General features: G+C 39.8%; 1 protein-coding gene across 1 annotated transcript; it reads left to right on the plus strand.

The window, feature by feature from the left end:
• The first annotated feature begins 385 nt into the window (after nt 1-385).
• Zfp3 (ZFP3 zinc finger protein) lies at nt 386-14,126 on the plus strand. The gene is made up of 2 exons (XM_071603906.1): nt 386-491; nt 8,585-14,126. Exons 1-2 carry the CDS (start codon nt 386-388, stop codon nt 10,099-10,101), a joined length of 1,623 nt encoding a protein of 540 aa, XP_071460007.1. The 3' UTR covers nt 10,102-14,126.
• Nucleotides 14,127-14,207: the final 81 nt, after the last annotated feature.

Below are 14,207 nucleotides of genomic sequence, written 5' to 3' on the forward strand. Positions count from 1 at the left end.
CGCACAAACTGTCCCAACAAGGAGGTGAAGTGGATTCCCAACTCTACCAGCTCACAGAAGCACTTTGGGGAGCGACACCAGGGCGCAGAGCGGCCGCTCACCAGGCGGAAGTTGATCCCTGGAGCCGTTCTAGGAAACCCGGAGGACCCAGCTCGTCAGTGATCGTGGGACTGAAAGTGGGCATCGCCTTTGCCTGGTGCACAGGGACGTTCCAAGGAGACAACTCAGGAGGCGGCTGCGGAGTGGGGCTTGGGTTAGGGTGAGGACCCGCGGAAGGCAAAGCTGGAAAAGGCAAGGAGGCGTTGGCATGCTGACCACCTGTTCCTCCGGCGAGTGCTCAGCGCTGCGATAGGCTGGAGTGTCGCCCGGGTACCGGAAGTGGCCGATGCCCGTCGCCAGTGACACCAAGACAACAGCTGCAGGTTCTGCGCTAGCTGCCGAGCGGCACCGGGAGCCGGAGCGGAGTGAACGTGGGGCGGTAGCGGCCAGCGGTGAGATCTCATTCCGTCACGGCTGGGAGGAGGGCCACGCTGGGCTCCCTCCCCACTCCCCAGCCCGCGAGCCGAGTGGGAGCCCGGTGTTTAGGCCCGTTCCTGACTCGGGTTTGCTGTGACCTTGGACTTAATGGCTCTCCCGGGGCCTCCATTTCCCCACTTGCACACCGAGAGGGTGGGGCCTGGGCACTGCCTGGAACTGTCACAGTTCTGGATCGATGCCTGTCAAACCGCGGGAACGGGAGAAGCCGGGTCAGAGGTGGGGACCCGTGAGAACTGTGCTTTTCTCAGACATTCCTTCGCCAAGTAAACCGCTGGGATGAAATGGCGGGCAAAAATTAAGGCCCCTTTGGTAGACGGTGCCCTGTGCTGGCTGACAGGGTATTGGTTAGTTATGTAAAGGAGACGGCATTGAGCACAGAGTTAATCGAGCCCTCTTGATTGTCAATACCAGAGGGAGTACAGAGAGCTAGGATAACAGTGCCTTATGTTAAATATCCAGTCTGGGAGAAGGAACTTATTTTTACAAATAGTTATTGAGACCAGCTATGTGTCAGACACTGTCCTAGGCTCTTTAAGCATAAAGAGAATGAAATCTCCAGTTAGCCCCCAAGAGTGTCAAAAGATTCATTGTGTAGATAAAATACTTAAACAAATTAATTTACCAGGTATCTGAAATGTGCTAAGCATTGGGAATACCCAGACGAATAGAATGTTATCCTTGCTCATGGTCTAGAAAAGAAAACAGACATGAAAGTAATAATACAGTGGGGGTAACTGCTACAAGATGAAGGAGTACCTGTTTGTTTTAAAGTCTGGGGTCAGGAAGACAATGGAAGGAACTGTGTGTGCTTCAGCTAAATCTCAAAGATGTTTGTTAAGTGAACAAGGTAGGCAGTAGTATTACAGGAAATGGGAATAATTTGTTCTCAAAGGCAAAGAAACTTTAAAGATTGAGGAAATGTTAGAACTGCAAGTCACTGAGCATGGCTGCAGCTTCCAGCTGTTTTCAGAGAATGAGGAATAGGAGAGGCGGAAGGGAAACAGGCCTCATCACAGGGGCATTATGAGCCATTAGAAGAAATTTTTATTCTGGAGGCCTTGGGGAGCAATAAACAGGAAGTGACATGGAAATTATAGTAAACAAAGAGTTAAGAAAAGGGCCAGTGAAGTGCTGGTTCAGAGGACCAAGAGAGAGCCTCCTTCCTGCAGATGTTAGTGAAGACTGGGGAGGAGATAGTCCTTGTACTAGATAGTGAGTAGTTGGTGAACTTGCCTTTCTGAAGTTAAAGGAAAACATTTGTATCAGTTAAGGTTATTATTTTGTTTGTAAGTAACAAAATCCAACTCAAGCTGATTTAAAAATATGCAAGTATAGCCAGGCATGGTGGCGCCCACCTGTAATCCCAGCAGCTCAGGAGGCTGAGGCAGGAGGATTGAAAGTTCAAAGCCAGCCTCAGCAATTTATCGAGGCCCTAAGCAATTTAGCAAGACCTTGTCTCAAAATAAAAAGGGCTAGGGGTGTGGCTCAGTGGTCAAGTGCCTTCGGTTCCATCTCCAGTACCAAAAAATAAAAATATGAAAGTATATAAACTCTCATGAACTGGAGGTCAAGAAGTATGGCAGTTTCAGGCCCAACTTAACCCAGTGGTTAAGACTCCACTTCCTCTTAGTTCAACATGTCTTCATCCATAAGCTGATAGTCTGATGGCAATGACAGGTCCAGGCCACAATATATAGCAGTCTCTTCCTGTGGTTCTGTCAGGATGGCAGAAACAATTTCCAGAAGCTCCCAGCAAACTTCCTCAAAATATCATTGATCCAGATGAAGGCATATGTCCATTCCTGAACCAGGAATTCCTGGATTCCTGCTGTTTTAGAACCAATCATTTCAAGGTGGTTGGTACCTATCTGGGTAAATTCATTTGGGGTGCACTCCTGGAGGTCTTGGGTGAGGTAAAATCTTCTGAAAAGAGAATAAGGCCACTGGAAACTTTCTTGCTCTATTACCCCACAAAATAATTTTGATAAGATTGTATCCTCTTATACATTTGTACGTTGATATCCAAAATGTTTCCATTTATTATCATAAATTTTAATCGTTGCACAGGATATTATTTTTGGTGGATTATACATTTTGATATTTAAAAATAAAACCTTATGTCAGCTTCCAAGATAACATTCTCTTGTTTTCATGTGCTTCTAACAATATTCATTTTTTCTGTAACCTTTTAGCATTCCACTCCTCTCTCTACCACACCCATTCCCTTCATTTGCCTTCCTGTCTCACATAGTTATCTCAACTATGTCCTGGCTAACATTCCCAAATTCCTCACTCTCTCAGTCTTCCACTACACATATCTTCCCAGATTCCTAGTATGTTCCCAGGATGCCAAAAGTTCTGCTGGGAAAATTCAAGAGAGCAAGCCAATTGGCTCCTCTTATACTGATGCTCCAGGAGATTGTGAGGGTTAAACAAAATGATGTCTGTAAGTTGCTCAGCACACAGCACATAGTAAGTATTCTTCACTCTCCACATCAAATTGTCAGTACATTCTTGCTTATCTCTTTCTACCTTGCACATGCTATATTGAAGTAAAAATGTTTTTTCTTATTCTGCCCATTCTTCCTGATCTCTGAAGCTTTGCTTGCCCATTTTCTTCCCAGAATGCTACAGTTGCAATACATTTCAAACTGAGGTACACAAACACTTTTTATAATATCTGTGGGCCTGTGGATTGTGACTGGAAACCAATTTCTAGATTGTTGACTTCAGTTTGTATCCTCGCCTAAAACCAACCTTCTTGAGAACTGGCCTATGGCCTGCAGACTTCTCTTTCTCAACTCATCTTTTACAATTGCTCTTTTCCTCCTTTATAAAAGGAAGACACACCTCTCACCCATCTCCTCTTAAAAATCTCTGGTGTGCCATACAAAGGTATAATTTGTTGAGAGATGATTCTTAGACCTTTTATAGGGCAAGCTCCAATCCTTGCTTTCAACAAAAATTTTAAAAGACCTACTCAGGTTCTCAGTTGATAAATTACTTAATAACGTTTTACTACAAATCACAATGTGGTTTTTGATACATAAGTTCAAAGAATTAACTGATATTGCTATTAAAGAGATTGTTGTAAACTGATTTAGGTAATTTGGGCAATATCAGGTCTGGGCACAATAACTAGGGTAAAGCTGATAAACAATAGAAATGTGGTTTTTCAAATTTCTTTCTTTCTTTCTTTTAACTGAGAAAAGACTTATTTAGAGCTGGGCATGGTAGTGCACGCTTGTAATCCCAGCGACCTGGGAGGCTGAGGCAGGAGGATCGCAAGTTCAAGGTCAGTCTTAGCAACTTAGGGAGGCCCTCAGCGATTTATTGAGACCCTGTCTTAAAACAAAAAATAAAAAAGGGCTGAGGATATGGCTTAGTGGTTAAGCATCCCTGGGTTCAATCCCTGGCACACACATACACAAAAAGAGAGAGAGAGAGAAGAGTATCTAATCAATTGTATTTTATCTGTCCTGTCTGCTCTCAGGAATTTAAGGTAGGGGAAGGACAATCAAGAGGAAGGCAGGACCTCAGCAACTTAGTGAGACCCTGTCTCAAAATAAAAAGTAAATGGTAAAGTGACACTGGGTTAATTTCCCAGTACAATAAATAAATAAATAAAATGAAATAAAGAGGAAGGTAGGGAACTGGCAATAATGATTATAATCGTGATACTTCCCATAGACCAAACATTGGGTAGAGATAAATGAACCTTATTAAGAGTGGGACAACTTTAGTCATTAAGACTAGAACTAGCTGGGGATCAGAATCCCCTGGGCATAATTGTTAAAAGTACTTTGGTTCCCCTAGAGATTCTTATTGAGAGATCAAGGGGAAGGATCTGGAAGTCAGTATTTTTAACAAGTTTTCCAGTTGATTCTTCCATAGCTAGTCTATTTCCAAGCCAAGAAGAAGCTTTATTTAAGAAGCATTTATCTAACCAGATCTTCCTACCATGATTGCAGGCCTACTAAACAATTTCCAGTGTGTGTGTGTGTGTGTGTGTGTGTATCTCCTCATATAGATTTCACCTAGGCAGAAAGTGCTTTTGAACTTTTATTTCTCATTGTTAGGCATCTGGTGCATGTATCAGTATTTTGTGCATGAAGTTTTCTGAGACTGTTGTCCTAGGGTTCAGGAAAAAACAAATTTAGATCTGCAGAGTTAAGGACCCTTTTCTAAACTCTGGTAACACAGTGAAGGTCTGCCTGTCATCCCTCAAATTGAGGACCAAGGGTAATCAACCTCCATTCCTCAGGTGGTATCTGAATCTTCAGAAACAGTAATTTCAGATTTAGAAAAGTAATCAGTAACAGAAAACCTGGAAATTCTATTTGGGAATATGAATTTACCTATGAGAAATGGAGTATTTCCATATGAAGATGAGGTCTTTGCTTCTGGGAAAATCAATCAAAAAAAGACTAGCTTTGATTTGTATATAAGATACCTACAAAACATTAACAAATGACACTAGTATTGTGTTGCTGTCAGAATTCAAAGTAAAAGAATGGTCAGATGCTCAGATTTAGTTGTGTAAGACTTTAGAATTTAAATTTTGAATTTGGTCTTGAAGTTGGGGTAGATATGTATCTAACTTCTATTATATCTAGTTTTACTACAAATAAGTGATTTTCTATATGGTATGGTGCAGATATAGGTTCTACAAATGCTGACTTTGTAAAGAACTTTGTAAAGATGAGAGCTGGGCATGGTGGCACACACCTGTAATCCTAGTGGCTCTGGAGGCCAAAGCAGGAGGATTGCAAGTTCAAAGATAGCCTCCACAACTTAGTGAGAGCCTGTCTCAAAATAAAAAATAAAAAGGACTGGGGATGTGATTCAGTGATTTAGCTCCCCTTGGTTCAATCCCTGGTGGATGGGGACTAGAATATGGAAAATAAGCTATCATAGGAGATATAAAGGTAAGAAGGAAAGGCCAGAGAGGTGTTGGAAGTAGATAGGGACTGAAATACTAGCTTGTGGAATTTGTTCTTAGTGGCTGTTAGAAATTTATTTAAGACAATAATTCCCAACTCAGATGTTACCATGGATGAATAAGATAGCTGAATTGTCTATAATGGATCTTTATAATTTTACAGATGCATATTGATAATTTTTAAAGATTTCAACAAAAAGGATTCCTAATCTTGGTGTCATTGCCATCTGTTTAATTACTATCCCTCAAATTAAGGGAGGTCTGGGTTCAATCTTATATTCTTTTCTTTTTTTTACACTTGTATCTAGTTAAACACCAAATCTTGCAGAATTTGACCTCTTAAATATTTCTTCAGTCTTTTCTATGACTATTGCCCTAGGTAGATCTCATCTCCTCTTGTCTTAATGACTGCAACAGCCTTCAAACTGATTTGCCTATGCCAAGACCTAGAAGCATCACCATCCTTTCTACTACTAAATGACCACTAGTGCACATCTACTTGATATGCTCATTTGACCAGAGACACTTCTTAGAAAAAAAACATTCCATGACTTTGCACTGTCTAAAATATGAAGTTCTATACCTGCCTTTCTCCCCATAAATATCACCTTCCACAATTAACACTTTTATTAATGGGAAGATTGTACTCCCCAAATTTTCCATGATGCCCAAATACACTGCCCTAGGCAAAGGGCCACTTCAGTATTAGCTCCAGTTTGCTTATCATCTGAGCAAAGTTCAGGCTCATTTATCTATTATTTGCACTCCACTGCTGTGATGGGGACAGCTAAATTCCCAGGATATTTTTATTAGAAATAAGTTTGACTTCATAAAATAATGTTTTCTATCTGGGTGTGGTGGCACACACCTGTAATCCCAGTGATTTAGTAGTCTGAGACAGAAAGATTGCATATTTGAGGTCAGCCTCAGCAACTTAATGAGAACCCGTCTAAAAATAAAAAATAAAAAGGACTGGGGATATATAGCTCAGTAGTAAAGTGCCTCTGGGTTCAATCCCCAGTATGAAAATAATAATAATAATAATAATAATAATAATAATAATAATAATAATAATAATGATGATGTTTTAAAGATTAAAAAATGGCTTAAGCAAGGCAAAAGTTAGTCATTTAGATAGAAGAAGTTCACAGGCAAGCATTCCAGGATTGATATGGCAGCTGTGAGAGTCATCAGAGATCCAGGTGTCTTCCAGTTCTGATCCCCAATCCTATGTATATTGGTCTACTCATGGTCTAACCTGGCACTCCATCACTCCTCAGGAACAGCAATGGAAGAAGACAGTGAAGAAATGCATTCTATCAACCTTAAGAAGATTTCCCAGTAGCCTCGTGTGCTTTAATTTGCATCTCACTATCATTGGCCAGAATTTGTCATGTGGTCATAGTCAGCTGCAATAAAAGCTGGGAAATGTATTTTTAAAACTATGCTCATTACCTCTGTAAGTAAATTCATTATTCTGTTATGAGGAGATGGAGAAGAATACATATTGGGATAGGCAATTAAATTTTTTTGCCATAGATTTTTGGAAATTTAAAAAATCTACTCTTTAATTAATCTATAAAAATATTAAGAAAGTTCTGTAAAAGGGCTGATTTTATGATTACTCATTTTGTGGTTACTTAATTTGTAAAGATCAATGTCTTTGCCATATGTAAAAATAATAACTAATTTCAGAATATAAGAAAAACTCACTAAATGAAAAGACAGAATGGATATAAAATACTCAGGATAAGTTTGGAATTTCTTTTCTTTCTTTCTTTTTTTTTTTTTTGTACTGGGGATTGAACTATGTCCCCTGTCCTTTTTTATTTTTTAATTTGAGATAGGGTCTCATTAAATTGCTTAGGGCCTTGCTAAGTTTCTGAGGCTGGTCTCAAACTTGCCATCCTCCTATCTTAGCCTCCCAAGTCACTGGATTATAGGCTTGTGCCACCTGTACCCAAATTTGGAAATTTTACAAAAGTATACTAAAATTTACTTGAAAAAGTATGACTAGATAAGAAATATCTGAAAAAGAAGGCTAATAGAGAGAACTTTCTCTAACATATATAAAAATTTTTTAAATAAAGCTTAATAATTTAAACAGTTTGGTATTGGAGAAGAAATAATTTAGTAAAACTGAACAGAATATAGACATTGATCCAGAGCTGGGCACAGTGGTACACACCTGTAATCCCACCAACCTGGGAGGCTAAGGCAGGAGAATTGCTAATTCTAGACCAGCCGTGGCAATTTAGCATGACCCTGTCTCACAATAAAAAATTAAAAGGGCTGGTGATGGAGCTCAGTGGTAAAGTGCCCCCTGGATTCCATCCTCAGTACCATAAAAAAAAGAAGCCCCAAATATATATATATATATACACTTATACTATGGTACAAGTGTCATTTTAAATCAGTAGAAAAAATAATTATTTAGTAAATGGTATTGATATGATTCACTAGCCATCTGGAGAAAATTTAAGCTAGAACCTTACTTCATCCAAATGTAGGAAACTAGGGGTAGTTAGTTACTTATGTGCTAGTTATAGCTAAGTTACATTAACCTTTTGAATAAGTAACCCCCATATACACTATACCCTGCTCCACATAGCTGGTGATAAACACAGAACTGGACTAAGACCAGGTCATCTGACTGCTCATTTTGTGGTTACTTCATCTATAAATCCCAAAGTTATTTCTGTTGACATAGTATCCTTGTCCCTTTTCTTAAATTTTTCCATATACCCCATCTATGAATATGGCTATCATTTTCCCTAAATGTTTTCATTATCAACCTCATGTTCTATTCCAGTTCACTGTTAATGTTATAGAATATTTATCAGTATCTTTTTACCATCCATTTCTGATTTCTATTTTTAAATCTTTGCCTCTGATAAGTTTTCTCTTCAGTCAGCATCTGCTTCTGAGCATGTCTATCATAATCCTAAATCTCTGTTTTCACCAACAGCATCCTGTCATTTCACCAAATGTCAAGACTGTTCTTGAGTGCTGTCAGCACTACATCAAAGCTCTGTCCCCCTGTGCTCATTAGCTTCATTTAAATATGAAACAGCCACTTCATATATTTAACTTCTTTCATTTCAGATTGTGAGATGGGGACTGAAAACAAAGAGGTGATTAAGGAAGAAATTTTTGAAGAATCTGAGCTGCATGGGCCAACGTTAGAAAAACTTCCAAAAGTGGTTTACCAAGTTCGTGGGTTTGGAGTAGCTTGTGAAAAAGACATATTAGAGGGACATTCGAGAGAGTTCTCAGAAGACATTACACAACAGATGTCTCCCCAGGAGAGAGATTTTGCACCAGGGTTGATAATCTTTAAGAAATCACCCTCAAGTGAGAAAGACCAAGAGGATAGTGAAAGTGAGAGAGGCTGCAGTCCTACTCCTAATCTGGTGACACATCAGGGAGATGCTACAACAGGGAGTGTCAGTACATTTTCTACCTCTGGCCAGAATTTTATAGAGAATTTAGAACCTAACAGAATTCGGAGGACATCTGTGGGGGAAAAGCCTCATTCATGTAAAGAATGTGGGAAAGCCTTTAATCAGAACTCACATCTCATCCAGCATATGAGAGTTCATAGTGGAGAAAAACCCTTTGAATGCAAAGAATGTGGAAAGACATTTGGAACTAACTCAAGCCTTCGAAGGCACCTGAGGATTCATGCTGGAGAGAAACCCTTTGCTTGTAATGAATGTGGAAAGGCCTTTATCCAGAGTTCACATCTTATCCACCATCATAGGATTCACACCGGAGAGAGACCCTATAAGTGTGAAGAATGTGGTAAAGCCTTCAGTCAGAATTCAGCCCTTATTCTACACCAGAGAATCCACACTGGAGAGAAACCTTATGAATGTAATGAGTGTGGAAAGACCTTTAGGGTTAGCTCACAGCTTATTCAGCATCAGAGAATTCATACTGAAGAAAGATATCATGAGTGCAATGAGTGTGGCAAAGCCTTCAAACATAGCTCAGGCCTTATTAGACACCAGAAAATTCATACTGGAGAAAAACCCTATCTGTGTAATGAATGTGGGAAGGGCTTTGGTCAGAGTTCTGAACTTATTCGGCATCAAAGAATTCACACAGGAGACAAACCCTACGAATGTAATGAATGTGGGAAAACCTTTGGCCAGAACTCAGAGATTATTAGACACATTAGAATTCATACTGGTGAGAAGCCCTACGTGTGTAAAGAATGTGGGAAGGCCTTTAGGGGGAATTCAGAACTTCTTAGACATGAGAGAATTCACACTGGAGAGAAACCCTATGAGTGTTTCGAGTGTGGGAAGGCCTTCAGGCGGACATCTCACCTTATTGTCCACCAGAGGATCCATACTGGAGAAAAACCCCATCAATGTAATGAGTGTGCAAGAACCTTTTGGGATAACTCTGAGCTGCTTCTCCACCAAAAAATTCATATTGGAGAAAAGCCTTATGAGTGTAATGAGTGTGAGAAAACATTCAGCCAGCACTCCCAACTTACCATACATCAGAGAATTCACACTGGAGAGAAGCCTTATGAGTGCCAAGAGTGTCAGAAGACTTTCAGTCGGAGCTCTCACCTCCTCCGACATCAAAGCATTCATTGTATGGAATGACCTGCAAAATAGAAAAACTTTTTTGGGAAAGGCTAACGTCAGACTTATTTGTCATAATATGCATCCCAAATTCTTAGATGAAATGAAAGGAAAGAACTTCTCTCCTTCCACAAATTTTTTATTTTTAATTTCAATAGTTGGTTGAAAAAGGATGAGGCACTTTTATGAACTATTCATTGAGAAGTTTTATGTACTGGGTTAAATCATAAAAGCTGTTTCAGGCCTTAATTCTCATCTGTCCCTTTTCCCTTCCCTTCTTTCCTCCTCCCCCAGTGGATTATATAACATTAGAGGTCTGTATCTGCCATCTGACCTACATGGTTGCTCTTCTGAAAAATGGGGTAACAGGATTCACCACCTCCTAAAAATTACAGAGTTGACTCATTGAACTTATCCCATGAAAAACATGTTAGAAAGTCATGACTTAGATGACACATCTCATTCTTGTGTCCACTGTTTAGCCTTGGAATAATTTAGCATGCTTCTATTAATAGCCTCAAAATCTTCCAGCTATGCTATCAAGTTCCCTTAGAAGATGGCAGCATTAATGAAAAAGCAGGAAGCTTGGGTCATTTCACATCTCCTGCTAGGCTTCCTCATTCATCTGAAGAGGGTACCATGAAGGAGGAAACTGACAGGCCATTTACAGAATTGTAAGTGAAGGTCATAGGATCCAAAGGGACTGATTAGGCAAGGCCACAGGATAAACAGTTGAGGCCAGAATACTCAGCATGGGCAAAGGGTCTCCTTGGCAGCTATCCCCACTTCAGGGCTGCCCAGACTGACTGCTACAAGAATTCTGCTGCGTTTGCTTTTGGTCCCAGCTTCTGCTGCTGCTGCTGCTGCTGCTGCTGCTGCTGCTGCTGCTGCTGCTGCATAAAGAAGTAGCAGAGAGAACTATGCGGTTTCACCTCTATTAGGCACCTGGCCACAGTAATAAGCTGGTTCACTTGACTAACCAGGGCCTGGCTTTGCCAAAGCACGTTAGCTCTCATAACCTGGATTCCACTGCTGCTGGTTCTGATGGGCTGAAATATGACAGCTTCTTCTTGGTCTGATGGTCTTGAAATTTTCTTTTTTCAACATCTCTACATGTTTTTTGTGTTCTATATGTCATTTCTTCTTTAAGGAAACACATCCTTCATTTTTCATGTCTTTTTCTATTTTTGGTACTGGGGATTGAATCCAGGGGCACTCAACCACTGAGCCATAACCCCAGCCCTTTTTTGTATTCTATTTAGAGACAGGTTCTCACTGAGTTGTTTAGGGCCTCGCTAAGTTGCTAAGGCTGGCTCTGAACCTGCGATCCTCCTGCCTCAGCCTCCTGAGTCTCTGGGGTTATAGGCATGCACCAGTGCGCCCGACTCACATCCAATTTTGAGGCAATGGGTGATAGTAGAATTGCACTAACTGAGCATAGGGTCTGGTTTAAGAGTTAGGCCTTGAATAAGGCACTTCACCTCCTGTTCTCTAATTTTATCTGTAAAATGAGGGGAGTTGAACTAAATGCTAAATGATCTCTGACACTTCCACCAATCCAATAATTCTTTGATTCTTTTAAAAAAATCTAACTTTATAATCTTCATTGTTCTATTCTTCAATCACTATTAACCCTAATTCTAATCACCAGTATTTATTGAGTATTTATTATGTGCCAGGCACACGCCTGACAGTACGTTTTTATTTTCACAACATCTCTATGATGTGGATAACCTTTTTTTTTCTTTTTCCCTCTTATGGTTTTGGGGATTGAACCCAGGACCTCATGCATACCAAGTAAGCAGCACTTTACCACTGAGTCACATCCCCAACCCTGATGTGGGTATTCTTGTAAAAAGAACACTTTATTGAAATATTATTTATATCTATATAATCACCTGTTACAATTATTCAGTTGAATGATTTTTAATAATTTATAGAGCTGCCCAATCATCAATAATGTGGGTATTCTTGCCCCAATTTATGAGAAGAGATAGCCAGGCAAGATGATGTATGTGGGCACACTTGCAATTCCAGCTACTCTAGAGTTTGAGGCTGGAGGATTGTTAGTACAAAGTCATCCTGGGTGACTTAGGAAGGCACTTTCTCAAAATGTTAAAAAAAAAAAAAAGTGAATGTAGCTCAGTGGTAAGCTCTTACCTAGCATATAGCCTTAGGTTAATCTCCAGCACTCAGGGAAAAAAAAAAAAAAGGGCAGAGAGGAGATGTTAAGTAACTTACCTGTGCTCACACATCTAGTAAGTGCTAGAGTCAAGATTCTATCCTGGGTCTGTTCTGTTCTCTTAATCACTTTGCTGTTTTGTATACACTTATTTGAAATCATTTGCACATTTTTATTACTAATTACTACATAGATTTGAATATAATGAATTTGAATCATGTCCTTGGAAACAAGCTGGTCACAACCAAAATCCATTGGTGAGGACTGGCAGTGTAGCTAGTGGTAGATCACTTGCTTAGCATTTGTGAAACCCTGGGTTTGATCCCAGCACCACAGAAACAAACAACCCCCACCCCCAATCCACAAAGTGGGTTTATTCTGTACATCTATAGTGTCTCTCCAGGTTCATAGCCTTGGTTTGATAAAAGGGCAGTACAAATAAACAGATGATTGTACAGTTCCCACATCGTTCCAGGTATCTCTGTTTCTAAATATCTAGTTCTTAGCATAAGTGTTTTTGTTTTGCAGTGCTGGGCACTTTCTAGGCAAATACTCTACCACTAAGCCACCATCCCTGCCCTAGGTGAAATTCTTTGACTTAGCTCTTCCCTTAGATGATGACGGCTCCTTTGTTACTCAAGCTCAAATTGAGTTGTGTTGAGAACATCTTTCTCACACGAAACCTGGATGTCACCTAACTTCTGATTTTTGTGCTTGCATAATTTATTGCCACATTCATCTCTTGTCAAGTTTTGATACAGAACTTAGCACTCTTCAAGGTCTCCCCCTAAAGATTCTACCCATACCAACAAATACATGAGTAATAAGGATTCCATTGATGATGCTGTGTGAAAGGTGGAGAAAAGTTCACATTGTACATCCTATCAGACGCTTTTTTTTCCACATTTTAAAAATTGGTGCATTATGGTTGTATATATTGATGGGATTTGTTACATGTTCATCCCATCACACATTTTGTTCTCAGCAGTTCCTTCTTGGCTAAACTTACAGTGAAGTTTTTTTTTTTTTCTTTTTCTTCTTTTTCTCTTTTCTCTGTCTTCCCTCTCAGGGAATCAGCCACCTCAGTTTCTTTCTTCTTGCCAGATACCCAGTCCGTATACCCACACCCTGTGTACTTAGCTCAGTTACCTTAAACCCATCACTAAGGAAGAAAGAGAAGGCCTTCAGTTAGCAATTCACTCATGAGAACTTAGTGACCAACTTTTTAAAAGATTTTTTTGTAGTTGTAGATGGGTAGCATGGCTTTATTTTATTTATTCATTTTTATGCAGTGCTGAGGATAAACCCAGTGCCTCATATGTCCTAGGCAAGCACTCTGCCATTGAGCTACAGTCCCAGCCCCAGTGACCAACTTTTGTTGTAACTGAGTGTGTTCTTAAGATGGGTGAGGTCTCATATCATCCTCAGGAGAATGTTCCAATTTGTTGTATAGTGCTTTCCCAAGAGGAATTCTGGTGAGTGAAGTCATCTCCATCTTGTTATGTACACCATGCACACATCCTGTAACTCCATTTTCTGTCCTTTTCATCTATCCCCCAGTCATCTCAGGAAGATTTCTCAATTTTTCTTGTTTGCCTTCCTCCTTCTTCAACTTACTTGGGAGTTAATATCTGACCATAAATGCGACTGGTTGTCATGATTCTGTGCAAGTACAATTATGTAAAGGAAAAATCATGAATTAATTTTAGACCCATTAAAAAAAAAGAGAACAGACTTCACATCTCAAAGTCCTACCTAAATACCCAGAAATATCCTCCAGAATTTTAGAAGCTATGTCTGTGTACATTTTCTTCCTTCCAGAACTCACTTTAGGTAAATAAAGTATGTCTATAATTTTCCTGTATGATGTCTTTCTAATGTTTATCATTACAAACTGCATTATATTTCATTATAGCCTTATTATGACTTTGTGTCAGTTTCATCC

The sequence above is a fragment of the Marmota flaviventris genome, chromosome 17, assembly GCF_047511675.1.
Source record: "Marmota flaviventris isolate mMarFla1 chromosome 17, mMarFla1.hap1, whole genome shotgun sequence".
Lineage (NCBI taxonomy): Eukaryota > Metazoa > Chordata > Mammalia > Rodentia > Sciuridae > Marmota > Marmota flaviventris.

Bases quoted from the DNA above. Each gene is read 5' to 3' on its own strand.
- Zfp3 (XM_071603906.1), top strand. From the start codon at position 386: ATGCCCGTCGCCAGTGACACCAAGACAACAGCTGCAGGTTCTGCGCTA. The intron at 492-8,584 runs GTGAGATCTCAT...CTTTCATTTCAG, and splicing joins TGGGGCGGTAGCGGCCAGCG to ATTGTGAGATGGGGACTGAA.